At 35.9% G+C, this 20,509-nt stretch overlaps 1 protein-coding gene across 3 annotated transcripts in view; it reads left to right on the forward strand.

Annotated features, from left to right (window-relative positions):
* The window catches only part of LOC150083218 (uncharacterized), a 637,655-nt gene that overhangs the window by 69,600 nt on the left and 547,546 nt on the right, over positions 1 to 20,509 (forward strand). For all 3 annotated transcript variants that reach the window (XM_090377919.1, XM_090377920.1, XM_090377921.1), the window contains exon 4: positions 14,246 to 14,301. In XM_090377919.1, the coding sequence (XP_090234045.1) occupies positions 14,246 to 14,301 (56 nt within the window). The remainder of the gene's footprint in view (positions 1 to 14,245; positions 14,302 to 20,509) is intronic.

Genomic DNA, 20,509 nt, shown 5'->3' on the forward strand with positions numbered 1-20,509 from the left:
AAAAGAAGAATGAAAATCTCACAGATCATCCCATATTGCATTCTTGTAATGCTAAATAATGAGGTTGAGAATGATCACTAGAGAAAGGCTCCATTGGAGAAAACTTTGTCTTGTGACCATTCTTATTTGTTTTTGAATAATTATACTTGGCAAACTTAGTTATAAGGAATTAGTGACTGGACACACATGCAGTTCCACATTATCACTTAGGCCATCCATAACGAGAAATTTTAGCTGAATTAGTGGATTTTATGTTTGTCTTGTGCTGATTGGAGAAATAAATGCTCAGTGTGGTTGATGCATAAACAAAACGTTTGTGCATCCACCGTATTGTGCATTCATTCCTCCAATCAGCACATCATTTGTGCCAAAAAAGTCATTGCTTTTTGCTCATTTTTTTTGCCAATAGTATTTTAGGGCAGAAAGTGTTAAAGTATGTAAATTCAACCTATGACGTTATTGTTCTTGCATCATTACTGCATAGTTGAATTTTTTAGATAAACCAAAGTTTGTACATTGACATCATTATGGTAATGAAGGTATTTTTTTGGGAAATCCTTCATAGTAGGTTGCCCTCCGTATATTGGTTCATCAGTTCATCTGACATCCTTAAAATGGATGTCAGATGAACTAATCAGGCATATGGCAGGGAAAAAAAAATGCATGGGATACTTACAAATTAACACATGACACAGAAGCCTATGATAGATACAAGTTGATATGCAACCAAGTTACAAAGGAGGTTAGGCAGGCGAAGGCAGATTACGAGAAATCATTGGCAGGGGATGCAAAGAAAAACAGCAAAGAGTTCTTTACTTATGTAAACTCTAGAAGGAAGGGGATGAATCAGATTGGTCCACTTGATATTGATGGGTCAACTGTTGATGACCCTGCTCAGGTAGCTAACAAACTAAATGAATATTTTGCATCGACATTCACACATGAGGAGTTATTCAGCGAGGGGAATGCCAGAGGTGTATTCAACTCTAGCAGTAAGCTACAGAATCTTGAAATAACTGGGAGTAAAGTGGAGGAGAAACTGTTGAAGATAAACACAAGAAAGGCACCCGGGGTGGATGGGATCTATCCAGTTATATTAAAGGAGGCAGCAAAGGAAGTAAGCAAACCCTTAGCCATAATTATGAGAGCTTCCTTGGACTCAGGGGAGGTACCCATAGACTGGAAATGTGCAAATGTGACCCCAATTCACAAAGGAGGATCAAAGGCTGACACAAGTAATTATAGACCTGTGAGTTTAACTTCTGTTCCAGGAAAATTAATGGAGGCACTGGTTAAAGAAGCACTGCAGGATCATTTAGACAAGACTCCAGTTATAGCTCGGACACAGCATGGTTTTGTTAAGGGGAAGTCTTGCCTGACCAGTTTGATTGGATATTATGATGCAGTCACAAAAGAACTGGATGCAGAGAATAGCTTTGATATTATATACTTGGATCTTAGAAAGGCTTTTGATACTGTTGCACATGGAAGACTGCTACACAAATTGGAGCAGTGTGACATTGGAGGCAAATTGCTGCTATGGATAAAGGGGTGGTTGAGGGGGAGAAGACAGAGAGTGGTAATCAATGGACACTGCTCATCGTGGACTAATGTTATTAGTGGAGTCCCTCAGGGCTCAGTGTTGGGTCCATTATTGTTTTCTGTATATATAAATGATATTGATGATGGTATATCAAGCTTAATGTCCAAGTTTGCAGATGATACAAAGGTTGGCATGGTTGTCAAGGACACTACTGACACTATGCTGCTGCAACAGGATCTGGAAAGGTTGAGCAGATGGGCTGAGAGGTGGCAAATGAAGTTTAACATTGACAAATGTAAAGTACTACACATGGGAAACAGCAACCCCAGAGCAACGTATCAACTCTGTGGTACTACACTGACAGTGGTAGAGAATGAAAGGGACTTGGGGGTGGTTGTGTAGGCAGATATGAAGTTCTCTGAGCAGTGCAGACGGGCTGCAAGAGTAGCTCATGGAGTATTGTCAATGATATACAGGAATTTTTCCAGCAGGGATAAGGAGGTGATTATTCCCTTGTATAAGGCAATGGTCAGGTGACACCTAGAGTACTGTATATAGGTCTGGAGGCCTCATTTCAAGAAGGATGTAGAGCTGCTGGAACGAGTACAGAGAAGGGCAACAAGGTTAGTGAATGGAACAAAGGGGTGCTCTTACGAAGAAAGGCTTAAATTTTGCAAATTACAGTGTCTGGAGACTAGGCACCAGCGAGGTAATCTGATAGAGGTGTATAAAGCCTTGAATGGTTTGAGCATGCTCAATGCTGATGGGATTCTTCCTCTAGCTCAGAATAATCACCTGAGAGGGCATAAATTCAAATTGAGGAAAGACAGATGTAGGTAGATGTGCGGAAATTTGCCTTTAGCCAGCGGGTGGTTGGTTGGTGGAACAGACCTCCATCCCTTGTAGTGGAGGTTGATAGCCTAAATAAGTTTAAGGCTCAGCTGGACAGGTATTTTGAACTAACAGAGGGGTGAAGTGGAAGTGGGGTTTTTTTTTTTTTTTTGGCTGATGCTGCATAAGCTTGCTTTCTTGCATCAAATGCGTCTACTAATGCTAATGCTATTTCGAATAAGTAGTGCTTCCCATTAGAGAATACTTCTGTCCTGTGAAGTGAAGCTTCATACAGCTTTTACTCTATACCTAGAAAGAAATGCTGAAAAGAAAGATAGCTTTAAACAGTTTAAACTGATGCTTGCCACTGAAATAAAAGGATTTTTGAGTATGTATACATGTTGCTTGTCTTTTGTAAAATATGTAACTAGACTGGTAGAACAGTGTAGTTCTAAACGGACTGTTTAAACAGGCCAAGCAAGCAAGGAAGCTGATAGTTCTAGGTTTGTTATCATCATTTGTGGAAATTGTAGTCTGTTCATGTTCCTCCCTTCTGGCTGGAATAAAGCAATTTGTTTGTTTCTTTTAAATGTTATCCAGCGTTATTGGGTTTCATAGCATTGTCATAAAGAGGGCCATCAAAAAGACAGAAGGATGAATTCAGCAACTCAAATACTCCCCTCCCATTCCAGTAAAGGAACAATACCTCATTTACATATATTCGATATGCATCTTCCATAAGGGAATAAATAGCAAAAATTACCAGAAAGCACAATGTAATAACCAGATTTTCAGGAACCAAAACGATTATTAAGCATCTTAAAAACATCTACTCCTATTTCTCTTGAATCTAATATTCTTGTGACCGAAGTTCCCATTTATAAAGTACACTGTGGGTTTATAGTAATGTCTACATTGGCTATAAGTGGAGAGTGTTTATTAGAGACAAATGACACTCAAACCAGACATAGCCAATAACAGAATAACAAAATCATATCCTGCTTTCCATTCATATACAGAGGGGCACAGTTGGAAGTTTCCCAGACCTTGGTATTAGCAACAGATAGATTCAGTAATTGGAGATTATATAAAGAAGCATTTATGATTGGAGCAATAGAAAGTAACATAAACTGAAACAAGGGTAGGCAAAGAGATTAGACCAGGTCCTCTTATTCTTATTGTGGTGTCCTAAATCAATTTAAAAAGAAACCTAGTACAAATGATACTACACAATCAGGGAAAGCCCAATCAATAACTTCTGCAGATTGCAGTGTATAGCTGAGACAATCTAGAACCCTTAAACCTTGGAGATCCTTATCTAAGTAAACTTAATTCTAGCTAATCAGTGGTTAATACCCAATAATTGATCTTAATTAATTTTTGCCAATGAAAAAAATGTGATACCTGGGTTTAAGAGTACCTTGCCAAATTTATATAGTTCTGATAATACTGTGAGAAATCGTTTGTTATTTTGATGTCAGTTTGGTATTTTGATGTTGTTTTTGTGATGGTGCAGAGGATTACAACTAAGAAGTTACCTTAGTATTAATATTATTATTTTCATTAATTTTGCTGATAGCCTTGTTGGATTAAATTATATTAAAAAGTAAAATTAAGTTAATTGAAAACCAAAAATTAATAATTTAAGAACATTAATAGGCAAACTATCTTATTTTAATTTTGCAGTTACTGAAGAAGCAGAGGCGAAAAATTTGCAAAATGTGTGGTTCTTAACTATTAAAACAAAGTTCTTGTATATATATTTTGGCATGACCACCAGGTCAGGGGAGTTTACAATAAATCATGAATACAATTATTAATTGTATTTAGACACTTAGATAATTTATAGAATGTTTTAATGTACCATTTGAAATTGACTCAAAGTTTGAATAGCATAAAGCTTAATGAGCGCTACTCACCTTAGATACATCTGCTACATTACGTGAAGTTAGGGTGGAAATCAAGTATAATTTGAAGCTTAAAGTAAGTTAAAATTGAGATGTTTGTATGAACACGGAATTAAAATTTGCGCAAGGAAGTAGAAGTGCACAACTTCGTCCCTGGTTGTCATTTGAAGAATTAAATTTAAACTTTAAAAATAATATGAGACAGATGAAGCCAATAGTTGCTCGTTCAAGACTATTGACTTCATCTGTCTCATTATTTTTAAAGTTTAAATTTAATTTTTCAAATGACAACCAGGAACAAAGTTGCGCACTTCTACTTCCTTGAGCAAATTTTAATTTCATGTTCATACAAACATCTCAATTTTAACTTATTTTAACTATTTTAAGCTTCAAATTATACTTGATTTCCACCCTAATTTCATATAACGTAGCAGATCTATCTAAGGTGAGTACCGCTCATTAAGCTTTATGCTATTCAGACTTTGAGTTAATTGTATTTAGTTATTGTACAGGCCACAGTCCACTCAAAGAGTATGTGCTTCTGCATTCTTGCTCATAACCACTTGGCTATGTAAGGCTTCAATATTACTAATAAATAGGTAATAAATAAATCCTACACAGGTGAAGTGCTTTCATTTCAAGTGATTTCTTAAAGGTGCATTGTTTGAAAATTACTGTTGAAGAATGTGAAAAATACAAAAAAAACAGGGTGAAATGTTATTCATTGGTCACATTTTTAAAGACCTGCATTGTGTATTCAAGAATATACTTTATTCCTTTATTTGTATATACAATAATAGGTCTAAGAATATATAAATTCATTCACCGACCATTGAATAAAATTTAATATGACTACAATCTTTACAAAAAAAAAAAAAAAAAAATTTACAATAAACTATTACGGAATGCTAAAAACTGTAATAAAAAAGATCATTTACAATAAAATTTGCTAAAATATAAAACATTAAAAGCGCTAAAAATCTGAAGCTTTCGGGAGCGTCAGCTCCCTTCTTCAACAGTGATATAACTTCCTGCAACATCTCCTTAAGTAGCAGGCTCACGGTACCTCCACACGTGGTATTTCTCCACGTGGTTCAATCGGCACATGGTCAGAACTGGAAGCGGAAATGTCTCGGGAACGTGGCAAAGAAAATCGTTCATCCGACCTTAATATAATTGTTTCAAAGATAGGATTAATACGTATACCTCTATCTCTGTTTATTGTATTCCTACTGGATGAACTAATCCGTAAACCCTCGAGCCATTTACGCTCCCAGTATCCATGTGCACGATCCAAAATAATAGCGTCCTCCGGGGAGATTTGATGCTGCTTCTCCCAAAAATGTTCGGCCACAGCAGACTTGTTGTATTCAGCGGTTCTTATGGCATTTAAATGTTCCCCCAGACGATCCCTGAGCCGTCGTTTTGTTTCCCCCACATAACACTCCCCACAATCCAGGCATTCTATTCTATAAACCACTCCACTACTAAGATCTTTTGGTATGCGATCTTTGACCTGAGACACAGCTGTGCACAGCCTCCGCCCAGGAAGCTGTACACAGCGTGTCCCATAACCCCGTAAAATTCTTGCCAGATGTTCAGTAAGGCCCAGATAGTAGGGGATGTATGCGGTGGCTACCGGAACGAACGACTCCCTACGTTCGGACACTCCTCTACTATATCTATCCAGGATCCTCTGGGGGTATCCGCACTTTCTAAGTTCTGCCGTGACACGATTAATTTCTTTTTCTTTATCCTCAGAAGTGGTACAGTGTGATCTTACTCTGTCAAATAAAGCTTTTGCAACACTATTCTTATATTGTCCAGCTTGTGCTGAATTGAAATGGGTGTATTGACCTCTACACATGGGTTTTTTAAAAACTGACGTCTTAAGTCTAAAACCCACCCTGGAGATCAATACATCCAAAAATGACAGGGTACCACCCGTTTCCACCTCTGAGGTAAATTGTATAAATTGGGAGAAGCTATTAAGCCAGCAAACGGCATCATCCTCCCTCCCCTTCTGGACCAGGGCAAAGGTATCATCAACATATCTTCTCCAATTCCTAATAGGAAACGAACACCCACTACAAACCCTACTTTTCCAACTCCTCCATGGCCAGATTGGCCACGGTGGCACTAATGGGTGAACCCATGGCAGTACCGCGAACCTGCTTATACATAGTTCCTTGAAACAACATGGTAGTACTAGCTAGACATAACTAGCTAGCTAAAAAAAAAAAAAAAAAACGTCCGTCGTTTTTTTTTTTTTTTTTGGATCGTGCACATGGATACTGGGAGCGTAAATGGCTCGAGGGTTTACGGATTAGTTAATCCAGTAGGAATACAATAAACAGAGATAGAGGTATACGTATTAATCCTATCTTTGAAACAATTATATTAAGGTCGGATGAACGATTTTCTTTGCCACGTTCCCGAGACATTTCCGCTTCCAGTTCTGACCATGTGCCGATTGAACCACGTGGAGAAATACCACGTGTGGAGGTACCGTGAGCCTGCTACTTAAGGAGATGTTGCAGGAAGTTATATCACTGTTGAAGAAGGGAGCTGATGCTCCCGAAAGCTTCAGATTTTTAGCGCTTTTTATATTTTAGCAAATTTTATTGTAAATGATCTTTTTTATTACAGTTTTTAGCATTCCGTAATAGTTTATTGTAAATTTTTTTTTTTTTTTGTAAAGATTGTGGTCATTTTAAATTTTATTCAATGGTCGGTGTATGAATTTATATATTCTTAGACATGAGTTTTCCCGACCTCAGAGGCCTCTTTCAGGATATTGTGAGTAGTTATGGCCATATAGTTGTGCAGCATCTCCGACAGTATCAGAAGTATTGTGTAAAAGAAGCTAGACAACAACAGCATTTAAGATTTGCGTACCGTTGCAGAGCGCATGGGCTGGTACCACACGGATTTAGGGTTAAGTTACCTTTCCAGGATGTTCGATTAGTACGGGCCACTGTGCGTTTTAAAAAGAGTATTATGAATGTTTGGATTCGTAAGCTGCATGAAGATCTCAGATTTACTAGACGACAAATTGGCATGTATTTAGGTAATATTGGTAGCAATGTTTCTTCTAGACACCTAGCTCTTATTAGAAGGTTAGTCTCGGATAAAGTTGTTAGGGTAGCAGAGTCATATAGACAAAGACAAATTATGAAGTTTAATAGGTTGGTGAGTGAAAATGTGGTACAGCGATATGATAATAGCACCCATTTTATACATAATTTGAGTAATAGACAGCTCACGAAAGAACAGGAGGCAGTCCTTAGTTTAGGCCCCAAGTTCACTCTGGTGTCTTCGAAACCCCCCATTGCGGAGATAGCAATGGGTATTGAACGGGCCATTAATAAGTTTCCTGAGCCTTTAGCTAATGAAATCCGGGTGAAGTCAGCTGCAGTGTTGGTTGAGTCAGGTGAGGAAGGCACCCCCGAATCTCAGCCTTAGTCAAAAGAGAGCTCTAGAGGAATTGAGAAGAGACAAAGGAATAGTTGTTTTACCAGCAGATAAAGGGAGATGAACGGTGGTCCTGAATACAGAAGATTATAATAAGAAGGCATTGGATCTTCTGCAAGATAATAACACTTATAAGGTGATCCAGAGGAACCCATTGGTGGGGCTGGAACGGCGAGTCAATAAACTGATACAATCCTGGTTGAACATGGAGAAGATTTCCAAGGAGACTTACTGGTCATTACACACTACAGGTAGTGAACTCCCGCGATTCTACGGACTGCCAAAAATTCATAAGGCAGAAGTGCCCTTGAGACCTATAGTTTCATTTATAGGGAGTCCTTCCTATGCGCTATCAGGGTACTTGGCTAAATTAATTGCACCCATAGTGGGGCAGTCCGAATATGTTGTTAAAGACAGTAGAGAGTTTGTGAATTTTGTGGGGAATTTGACTATAAATGATGATGAGAGCATGATCTCTTTTGACGTTATATCTTTATTTACATGTATTCCTATTAGTCATGCAGTATATTGTGTAAAAATGGCATTGACCAGGGATGCCTCCCTTGGTAATAGATCACTTCTCGGTGTGGAAGACATTTGCACCGGGGTAGAATTATGTCTAGCTAGTACTACCATGTTGTTTCAAGGAACTATGTATAAGCAGGTTCGCGGTACTGCCATGGGTTCACCCATTAGTGCCACCGTGGCCAATCTGGCCATGGAGGAGTTGGAAAGTAGGGTTTTTAGTGGGTGTTCGTTTCCTCTTAGGAATTGGAGAAGATATGTTGATGATACCTTTGCCCTGGTCCAGAAGGGGAGGGAGGATGATGCCGTTTGCTGGCTTAATAGCTTCTCCCAATTTATACAATTTACCTCAGAGGTGGAAACGGGTGGTACCCTGTCATTTTTGGATGTATTGATCTCCAGGGTGGGTTTTAGACTTAAGACGTCAGTTTTTAAAAAACCCATGTGTAGAGGTCAATACACCCATTTCAATTCAGCACAAGCTGGACAATATAAGAATAGTGTTGCAAAAGCTTTATTTGACAGAGTAAGATCACACTGTACCACTTCTGAGGATAAAGAAAAAGAAATTAATCGTGTCACGGCAGAACTTAGAAAGTGCGGATACCCCCAGAGGATCCTGGATAGATATAGTAGAGGAGTGTCCGAACGTAGGGAGTTGTTCGTTCCGGTAGCCACCGCATACATCCCCTACTATCCGGGCCTTACTGAACATCTGGCAAGAATTTTACGGGGTTATGGGACACGCTGTGTACAGCTTCCTGGGTGGAGGCTGTGCACAGCTGTGTCTCAGGTCAAAGACCGCATACCAAAAGATCTTAGTAGTGGAGTGGTTTATAGAATACTGTAGAATGCCCGGATTGTGGGGAGTGTTATGTGGGGGAAACAAAACGACGGCTCAGGGATCGTCTGGGGGAACATTTAAATGCCATAAGAACCGCTGAATACAACAAGTCTGCTGTGGCCGAACATTTTTGGTAGAAGCAGCATCAAATCTCCCCGGAGGACGCTATTATTTTGGATCGTGCACATGGATACTGGGAGCGTAAATGGCTCGAGGGTTTACGGATTAGTTCATCCAGTAGGAATACAATAAACAGAGATAGAGGTATACGTATTAATCCTATCTTTGAAACAATTATATTAAGGTCGGATGAACGATTTTCTTTGCCACGTTCCCGAGACATTTCTGCTTCCAGTTCTGACCATGTGCCGATTGAACCACGTGGAGAAATACCACGTGTGGAGGTACCGTGAGCCTGCTACTTAAGGAGATGTTGCAGGAAGTTATATCACTGTTGAAGAAGGGAGCTGACGCTCCCGAAAGCTTCAGATTTTTAGCGCTTTTAATGTTTTATATTTTAGCAAATTTTATTGTAAATGATCTTTTTTATTACAGTTTTTAGCATTCCGTCATAGTTTATTGTAAATTTTTTTTTTTTTTTTTTTTGTAAAGATTGTAGTCATATTAAATTTTAAATTTTATTCAATGGTCGGTGTATGAATTTATATATTCTTAGACATGAGTTTTCCCGACCTCAGAGGCCTCTTTCAGGATACAATAATAGGATTTGCTCTTCACAATATTTTAGGTCCTGAGTACTCCTAACAACTGCTGAAGCAAAAGTAGCTTATTTGTTCCAGAATAAATTAACTGTTGGCAATTTTTACATTTTTTCCCTGTGTAAATCAGTTAATTTTATTCTTGGTTTTGGAAATAATTTGTTTGACTGAATCTTTCATAAGTAGACCCCACACATGAAAAAAAAAACAAAACTGTGGATGCAGCCACTACACTCACAAAACAATGGCACATCATTTGACCTTGAACCTTTCTCTAATTGTTTTCCAAGTCACATCCCAACACACTCATTTGCTTTGCATTCAGACAAGTTTTCATTACCTTGTGTTTTTGCAGTTTGCCAGAAAAATGACAGACAAAAGTATCAAACAGTAAATCAACCTCATGTTTTTAACAAACCTAAAGGAAATGCCAACTAAAGTTATGAGTTATGTCAAGTTTATTGGAAAGATACTATGTCAAGAGCTTATGTGTTTGAATGGCATAAAAGATTTTTAGAATGAAGAGAGAATGTGGAAGATGATGAATGTTCCGGCCATCCGGTATTCTTAAAAACTGATGAAAATGTGGACCAGGTGAGGACATTGATTAGAAGTGATTGTCATTTAAGCATATAATGGCTGCATCAGGTCTCTATATGGACAAGGGACAAATTTAACACAAACAGTTAGAGAAATTTTAACTGAAAATATAGTAATGAGAAAAATGTGTGCCAAGGTGGTGCCAGAAATTTTGAATGGAGATCAAAGGATGAGAAGACACTAAATTTGTGAAATTGTTTTGAAAAAAATTGAGGAAAATTCAGACTTTGAGTACCATAATTAACAATATCTCCAAAGTAAGCAACTTTGAAGATATTCTGTCTCCTTGTCGAACTCCTTTCTCAATTTTAAATTTGCTACTTTCTTTGTCTAGTCTAATAAAGGAGGTAGCATTCTCATATATTTTCTTCAAAATCATAATATACACGGGGTATCTATGCCTTGTCTTTCCAGTGCCCGAAACATTGCCTTATGCTGTGTGGAGTCAAATGTCTTTTCATAATCCACAAATGCCAGGCATAATGGTGTTTTATATTCATTTGCTTTCTCCATTAGCTGTGACATTAAGTGAAAGTAATCCATAGTTGAGAATCCTGTCCTAAAGCCAGCTTGCTCTTTTGGTTGATTCTCATTAAGAATTCTTTCTAATCTGTTAGTAATATGACCCTTATGAACAACTTGTAGGTGTGGGATAACAAGCTAATTGGTCTATAATTTCCAATTTCTGATTTATCTCCTTTCTTATGCAGCAAAACTATAGTTGCATTATTCTACTCCTTAGGCATTACACCTTTTCTAATGCATTTTGTGAAGAGTCTTGCAAGTTTTTGTGCCATGTCTCTTCCTCCCAATTTTAACAACTCTACAGTAACTTCATCTCCCCCCCCGGGGCTTTTTGATTCTTCATTTTCTTCAATGCATGTTCAACCTCATCAGGAAGGTGTTACTAATTTGCGATCCATCTTCCCCACTGCTGGCATCATTCCTTGTATAATTCTCTATATCTTCTGCTATATAAATTATGCCTTGTCTGCTATTTGTAAGTATACCATCGCTATTCTTCAGTTTCAGTATCATTTGTCTTTCTGTATTACTGCTCATGGCTGCTGATTTAAGTCCTTTGTTTTCCTTGTTTGTAATGCTTGCTCTACTTTTCTTGTGTTAAATCTTATGTCCTCTCTGATTCTCTTTCTAATGGCTTTGCATAACTCAGTATACTCAATTTTCTGCTTGTCAATGTTTATCTTGCTCTTCATTTGTCATCTTCAGTTCATCATGGCAAGTGTTTCTTTGGATTTTTTTTTACCTATAGGTTTTTTTTGGATTTATCACTTTCAGAAAGTTGTAATATTCCTCTTGGTTCCGAGCTGTCTGCTGAGGCTCAAACTTGTTCCTAAGTTCCAGTACATACTGCTTTTTCTCCTCTACTGTTATCTCAAAGACCTTCGTATTATTATTTACGTGAGTCAGTTTTTTCCTTTCTTTTCTTACATCTATATCAAGTGCATCTTACCATTCTGTGATCACTTGCAACATTTACCTTGTTCAGGATGGTAACATCATTCACTATATATCTTCTGTTAGTGAGGATGAAGTCAATTTCATTAGTTGTTAGGCACCTCTGTAGCCAGGTGGGAAGGAGCAGCAGTGCGTAGCACACACTTCTTGATTAGACCGGGGTTCAAGCCCGTCACCACCAAACACGGAGGATGCGGAAAGGTCAGGGAATGACCACTGCATATCCCAGAGCAATATGGCCTTAGTTGCTAATGCTTCTAAAAACCAAAACAAACAACAAACAAACATCATTAGTTGTTAATCCATTTGAGCTCTTCCATGTCCACTTTGTTCTCCCTTTTCTTGAAAAAAGTGACATTATTCATTATTGACAATCCTCGAGATTCTGCAAATTCCACAAGTCTTTCACCAATTCCAAAATTTCCTATAGTTCCCCTTTCTGTGCTGTTTTGTCTCTTTCCAACCTTAGCATTGAAGTCCCCCATAATGTAGTGTAGTGGGTTTTCTGCTCATCTAGAAGATAATTTCAGTGTACATTTCTTCAACCTCTTCACCACCATGGCTTGATGTTGGTGCATAAATCATTATAACCTTTAGCTTGTACCTCTTAGAAATCCTGAGTAGTAATTTTTGACACCCTTGGTGATGTACTTTTGAATTCCAGAATGTTGTTTTTTATATCTTTATGGACCATAAAGATATAAAAAACATCATTTTGGAATTTGCTCCTTTCACTGTTTCCATTGGTGTACAGCAGATTTCCACTTGATAAACTTATAAGTGATTCATTTCTTCTTCTTGTTTCAGCCAAACCAATGATATTCCAATTCACATTTTCTAATTCCTTTTCCAGCTCTAATATCCTGTTTTCGCTGATGAGCGATCTTACATTGTAACAGGCCAAGTTCAGTTTCGTGCATGTCAGCTTGGTTGTACCCAGAGATTCTTAGCACCCTCTGCTTCCACTCTGATCCTCTCGCTGCCATAAGAGGGGGGGAGTGAAAGCCTCTGGGGACTGAGGGCCATTTGTTTCATTGTGCTTGTTGTGTGCTAGAGGCTTTGGTCTTTTCCTCTTCATGCTGACCAGGCATCTTGAATGGCTGATTATGTCACACCAAATTAGGCTTTCAATCATACTACATTGAAGTGCTGACATGGCTGCATGAAAAAATTTGAAAGAAGAGATTAAATTGTTAAGGATGGTTGGATGCTTCATCAAGACAATAATTCAGCATGCAACACATTTTCTGTTTGCCAGTTTCTGCCCAAAAAACAAATTCCTGTGTGGGAACATGCACCCTACTCACCAGACCTAGACCTTTGTGACTTTTTCCTCCTACCTAAACTAAAAAAAGTGTACTTAAGGGAACCCATTTTCAGTTGAAAATGCCCATTGAAAACATTCAGAAAAAAACTGACCAAAGCGTTAAAAGGGCTTACAGAATATGGCTGCCAGAAATGTTTCTGTGCTTGGAAGAAATGTATAGAACAATGTGCAAGCCCAAGGCAATTATTTTGAAGAGGATAAATTGTTGAGCAAGAAATATTTCATTATATTTATTTCATTGCAATAGTCTCGTTATTTTAATAGCCACACCTTGAAGATCTGTAAATACTAGCAATATATTTATTAGTGTACGATGTATTTGTTATTGTATACATTGTAAATTTTCTAGTATGTGCCACCAGCCTTTAATTATTTACAAAAAAATGGCATCATAATAATAACTGTGAAATAAAAGGAGGAGATTGTCTTTTGACTTTAGAAATCTTGCACCTTTACAAATGTTGAAATTGAAGAATTTCAACCTTTTATGAGTCCAGTTTGTGCTTATAAAGTCAAAATTGAAGAACTTCTATGGAATCAGATCAAGAAGTTGAAACCTAATCAAATAATACATAAATAGATATGGAGCATATCACATAAGGAAGAAAAGTAGTGACAGGTTTTAATTACAAATTTTATTTTACAATTTTTTTTTTTTTGAAATTCTGATTTCAATTTTGACAACAGCTTTACCCTAGTAAAATAAAAATAAGAACAAATTATTATTTTAGAGCATTTATGTATAAAGTTTTAATTTTCAAAAAATTTCCAAGTAAAGGTCACCTAAGAGGTAAGGTTAACATAGTGTTTTACATATTTGCAACGTACTTAAAGTATGTTATAGTCATAAGATGTTGGTTGAATATGTTGAATTTTCCTAACTTATAAACTGAAATTCAGGTTTTTTTTTTTTTTTTTAAACTGATGTTTCTAAAGTTATGAAATGAAAAGCTTAAGTTAGAATTTGAGTATTATTAATTTTTTTTCTTTTTTTAGCTTTAAAGACTTCTCCTCATTTTTATGAACAACGACAGAAATTGGAACGAGCAAAGGTTGGTTGGGTTTATTTTTGAAAAGTTCAATACAGAGTAGGCTATTGAGGTCTTTTTTTTTTTTTTCTGGAGTGGTGGGGTTACTTAGTTTATATTTTATTACCACCACCACTTTTATGTATTAAAAAAATGTAATATTTGCTATTATTTGAGGATTTGTTAGGGATGGGTTTGTAATAAGTCTTATATTTTTTACTCTTTTTTTTTTTTTTTTTTTTTTTAGATAGAGGATTATGGTTCCACTTAATCAATATTTGAAGTGGTAGTATTGATTCATGCATTGCTTGATTGGCTCACTTATTTTAATGAAATCAGCTGTTAGTATTCTAACCTGTATCATGTGTAATCTTGGGTTTTATTTTGTGAAAACTTGATATACAGTGTATAGTGGGGCATATTTACAATTTTGTAAAATGAATAAAATCACAGAATAATTTCATCCTCCATATGAAAGGAAAATCTAATGGTACTGAAAAAGACTTTAATAATTGTTTGCCTGTTGTTACATTTTCAACTTCTACTCTTAGTTATGGTAACCATTTTGGACAAAATGGCATCGGCTATGCACATAAAACAAGAAACATGGTTGTAGTCTTTGATGTTAAGTCATAACTCTTATAATGGTAACAAAAAGGGGGGAAAATATCAAAAGAATATACCAAACAATAATTAAATTACTCATTTTGATATAATACAAGAATAGCAATTAATAATTCTCTATGGAATTATTTAAAAAAGTTAGGGTCATAAAATTTGGGCCTTGGTAGAGACCAAGATTGGGATGCTAGAAAAGTCACTATGAAGTCACTCATTCGCCAAAAAAGATGTGCCAAAATATTTTGCATTACTTATAAAGTAGTGAAAAATAATTGAATCATTGAATAATTTAATTTACTATAAATATGTATAATTGGCCTTTCAAGAACTATTCATACAATACCATTACTTAAAAGAACTATGGTTCTTTTAAGTCATGATATAGTATTAGTAGTTCAGTCTACAAATGCCTTCATTAACATTGTTAATCACATTATTAAGAAAATTAAAAATAACTTAGTCCAGTAAGTATTAAATTCCAAATCAATTGTTAATAATTGATTAACAGTTGATAAAATATTAATAATTAATATTGAAGAGTATCTTAATTATGTATATATGTGTGTTGATTTCTATTTGTGGAATGACTGCACCAGTAAATTTATTTATCTCTTTAATTGAAATTAGCTAATGCATTGAAATAGATTTTATACTCATTGTTTCACCATATTGGTTTATTGGTTGACAGAATACTTGATTGATTATGTAGGTTTTTTTTTTTTTTTTTTTTTTTTTATTGATGCAGCTGTCATTAGAAGCTAAGAAATTTGCGCTTAAGAATAATGAAAAATTTCCTTCATGTATTATATGGTGCTGTGCTGATTATAATTAACAATCTATGATACAGTAAAAGCAGTTTCAGGAGACAGCAGATTCATTCATTTATTTATAAGCTGTAAGTTCTGACATGCATCAACAAAAAATAGTACAGATGGAACATTATTAATATTCATTCAGTTTTTGAAAGTTGAATTTCCAGTTCATTTACACACACACACATTCATAATTCTCAACTATTTTTTGGCAAGTATTCCAGCACTTGTTGGATAGCATCTAGTTTTGATCATTTCTGCTCTATGAGGCAGTAATGGCTGCTAGTGATTTAAACTTGCAGTTCCATATACAGCAGGCCCCCGTTATAATGTGGTTCGCTTTACACTGATTCGCTGTAACACTATTCTTATAGTATAACCCGTATCTAACTATAACGCTGTCATCACAGATCACTATAACACTCTTTTACAGATTGCATTTTTGGCATATTTAACGAAATCGTTTCATTTGATGGAGTCAATAGCTTGAAAATGAATAGCAAAAAAGCATTAAATTTTTCCCACGCAGACTTGAGAAATTTTCCCATGCTCAGTGAAATTTTCTCGCACTTTAATTTAATACAGTACAGTGACTTGTTACGTAGTTCCGAGATCAACATTTAAAAAAATTATCAAGTATATTGCTTGTAATATTTGCGTTATATGCATTTATCCAAAGACTAATCATCGCTCAGTACAGTATTAGACGTGCGTAATGGACAGTTTACTCGAACATTGTATCATAATTAATGCAACCAACGCAGTTACATTTTCAAAGAGTTAATAATGGCCGATAAGAATGTAAAAGCAACGTCTGGACGCAGTACGAAGCCTATAAATGTAAGAAAAAGACTGAATTTGAAAATTAAATTAGACGTTTCGAAGCGAATCGATTCCGGTCAACGACAAGCGGATGTGTGCCATAATTTAGGACTTGCAAGTTTAACTGTAAGAACAATTATAAAAAAATAAAGAATTAATTTTATCAGTGGGAAAGATAGCTGTTCCACTGCAAGCAACTAGGGCTAGGCAGACTATTAGGATTGAAATGGAAAGACTTTAACTAATTTTATTGAAGTTAATATCCAATACAGAATTCAGTTAAGTTAAATATTATAAAAGAGAGAGAGACTAGCCAATACGATGATCTGAAGGAAACTCACCTAAAAAAAAAATGTGGAACCATTTAAAACTGGTAAGGGCTGGTTGAATAGATTTAAAATCTAGGGAGAAGCTGCAAGTGCAGATCAAGGATCCGAAATTTTCAAAAAAGAACTTGTTAAAATTATTGAAGAGGGGTATTGTGTGTTATACTTCTCAACAAGTTTATAACATAGATGAAGCAGGACTTTTGTGGAAACGAATGTCTAAAAGAAGTTTCACATTGAAAGAAGTAAAAAAAAACATGCTGGGGTTTCAAAGCAGCGAATGATCAGGTGACTTTATCGTTTGGTGGTGACGCTGGGGGGGATTTAAAATTAATATCCCTTTTAGTTTATTTGGAAGAGAACCAAAGTTCAACCCAAAATTGACACATTTTTTCATGATTAAATTCATCAATTAAATTAAATCAATTAAAATCAATTTAGATCAATTAAATTCATGATTTTAATTGGAATTTTAAGTTTAATTTTGATACGTAAGTAGTTACCACATAATTATATACGTATGTAATGCAGAATATTTTATATGTGCAAATATTTGAATATTAAATATTTTGACCGACATTTGTGCATCTTTTCACTACCGTTTATTATTGATTAGGAAATATCCTATGGCACCGACTGCAACTCACAAATACATATGTTACCTTATGGGAATGTGGCGCCCGCTTAGTGCAGATTCACTTAGTGCTCTGTTTTTCCAGAACGAATTATCAGCATTAAGTGGGGGTCACCTGTATCATATCACATATATGATAATGGATGTTGCAGTGACAATGCCCTGCAAATTTAAATTTAAGAAAGAAGATGGAAATGGTCATCAATGGAATGGATAGGTACAAAATTGACATTTTAGGAGCAACCAGTCATGTGGACAGGACAAGATCATTTCAGCACTAGAAATGGGTCTTTAGTTTTTTTTCTAGAAGTGACCAAGTAAAAGAAGGTTGTGTTCCTGTTATATTAAATAAGGAATGTTCAAGGTAAAATATTAATAATTGATAAATTATTCTCTTCTTGGATAAAATAAAAAAAAAATCTCTTCTTGGATACAAGCCTATTAATAGTAGAATGATGACAGTTAGACTTCAGAGCCAACCAGTAAATATCACCGTTTTAGTTGCATATGACCAACAACCACAGATGAAGATATGGATGTTTATTATGAAAATCTCTCCAAGCAAGTCTTGACGTGGTCCCAAAAAAGGATGTCTTGATACTCATAGCTGATTTCAATTCAAAAGTTGGCAGGACAGTTTCTTCTAGTCCAGAATTTATGGAAGGTTTAGTCATGGCACTAGAAATGAACGGGGAAAAAGAGTAATTGAATTTTGTCATCTGAACAGTTTTGCCATATGTAACACCAGCTTTCAGCAACACCTGAGAAGACTACACATGGAAATCTCCTGATCATAAAACGAGGAATCAAATTGATTACATCCTTATTCAGCAAAGATGGTGTTCCAGTGTTATCCAGTGGTGCAGATTGTGGCAGTGAGCACCAACTACTTTATATCAATCTCAAGCTGAATCTGAAAAGATCATGAATACTGTTTTCTCTAGCCAATTGGATGTAGACAATATTCCCATTGAGCACCAACTACTTTATATTAATCTCAAGCTGAATCTGAAAAGATCATGAATACTGTTTTCTCTAACCGATTGGATGTAGACATTATTCCCATTGATTATATAATTGAAACAAGCAATCATTTTCAAGCCCTATTAGAAATGGATTAAGAAATGTTGCCTGAGAAAATATGGGAAAATACAAAAAAGCATTATTGATTCAGCAAATAGATACATTAGAGAAAGGAAAAATATTAGGAAGCCATGGATTATAGAAGCCACTTTTAAACTTATTGAACAGAGAAGAATTGCAAAAGCCCAGAGTGTACAAGGAAACAAAGAGTATCAGAAACTGAACAAAGTCATCAAGTGCTATAAGCCAGGACAAACAGTTTTAATATAAAGTAAAAAGAAACTGAATACCACAACAAACGAAAAAACACAAAGAAGATGTATGATGTTATTAAGTCCTTAAGACAAAAGTTCCATCCAAAACTTAATGTAATTAAGGACTCCAAGGGTAAAATTTCAAGACTAAAACACAGTTAAAGGAAGGTGGAAAGAGTACTGTGAGCAGCTCTTCATAGCACCTTTTTTTCAACAGTGTGATCATGAACCAGTTTCACATGAAGGAAGGAGTCAAAAAAGCCATCAGAGAACTGATGTGTGGCAAGTCACTGGAATTGATGAAATCCCATCAGAATTGATTAAAGCTACATGTGCAAAGGGTGCTGAGTTTTTTCATAAAATGATTGTAAAGATTTGGGAAACAGGACAGTGGCCTTCAGATTGGAACAAATCAATTTTCATTTACCTTATTAAAAAAAAGATCTGAAAGTTTGTTCAAATTACAGGACTGTTAGTCTAATTTCTCGCCAAACAGAATTTCAAGAAAATTTGAAGAAGAAATGCTAGAAGAGCAAGCAGGTTTCAGAAAGGGCAGAGGAACCAGAGATCAAATCTTAAGTTTATGTCTGATTGTCGAAAATTGCAAAGAATTCTAAAAAGCATTTGCATAATGAGAAACTATGGGGAACTATGACTAATATGGGATTCTCAATCCACAATATTCAGCTGATTAAACTACTATACTTGGAACAGGAAGGAACTGTAAGAACCAATATGGGAATTGCAGACTTTTTCAAAATTGTTAGAGGTGTGAGGCAAGGCTACATTTTGTCACCTCACCTTTTTAATCTTTATGCCAAAGATATCATGCATGAAGCTTTGGAAGATTTAGACACTGGCATTAAAATTGTAAGACTGAGAATAAAAAACCTTCATTATTCAGATAATACTATGCTAATTTGCAAAGCCAAGGATTATCTGAAAGAAACTCTGAGGAAAATATGTGAAGCAAGTAATAAAAACGACTGTTTTTGATCGGAGTAAAACTAAAATTATGGTGATTGGTGATAATCTTGGTTCCAGCAAAGTGAGGGTTAATGGGCAATATATTGAAGAAGTTGATGATTTTGATTACTTAGGATCAAGAATAAATAAAAACTGTAACTTCTCAAATGTTGGAAAGAGAAGACAGGCAAATGCTAAAACTTTGATCACTGATCTGATGAAATTATGGAGACATCAAGATCTGCCCCTAAAGATGAAACTGAGAATCAATGATTTGATAATTTTTCCAGTTGCCACATATGGATGTGAAGCATGGAATCTGAAAAGAGTTGACAGGAAGAAAATTGAAACATTTGAAATGTGGTGGTAGTACTAGTAGTACTTGAGGAATGTGATGCAAGAAAGCAAGCTTATGTAGCATCAAAAAAAAAAAAAAAAAAAAAATTCACAGATCTGTTCCCTCTAAATGTTTGTCCAGTTTCTCCTTGAATTTAAGTTATCAACTTCCACAACGACGGATGGAAGTTTGTTCCAGCAATCAACTAGCCGCAGGATAAAGGCAAATTTCTGCACATCTATTCTATAACTGTCTTTCCTCAATTTGAATTTATGCCCACTCAGGTTCGTAATTTGAGCAAGATGAAAAATCCCATCAGAATTGAGCCTGCTCAACCCATTCAAGGCCTTCCATCTCAATCAGATCACCTTGCAGGT

The sequence above is a fragment of the Mastigoproctus giganteus genome, chromosome 7, assembly GCF_048544385.1.
Source record: "Mastigoproctus giganteus isolate SK-2022 chromosome 7, ASM4854438v1, whole genome shotgun sequence".
Classification (NCBI taxonomy): Eukaryota; Metazoa; Arthropoda; class Arachnida; order Uropygi; family Thelyphonidae; genus Mastigoproctus; species Mastigoproctus giganteus.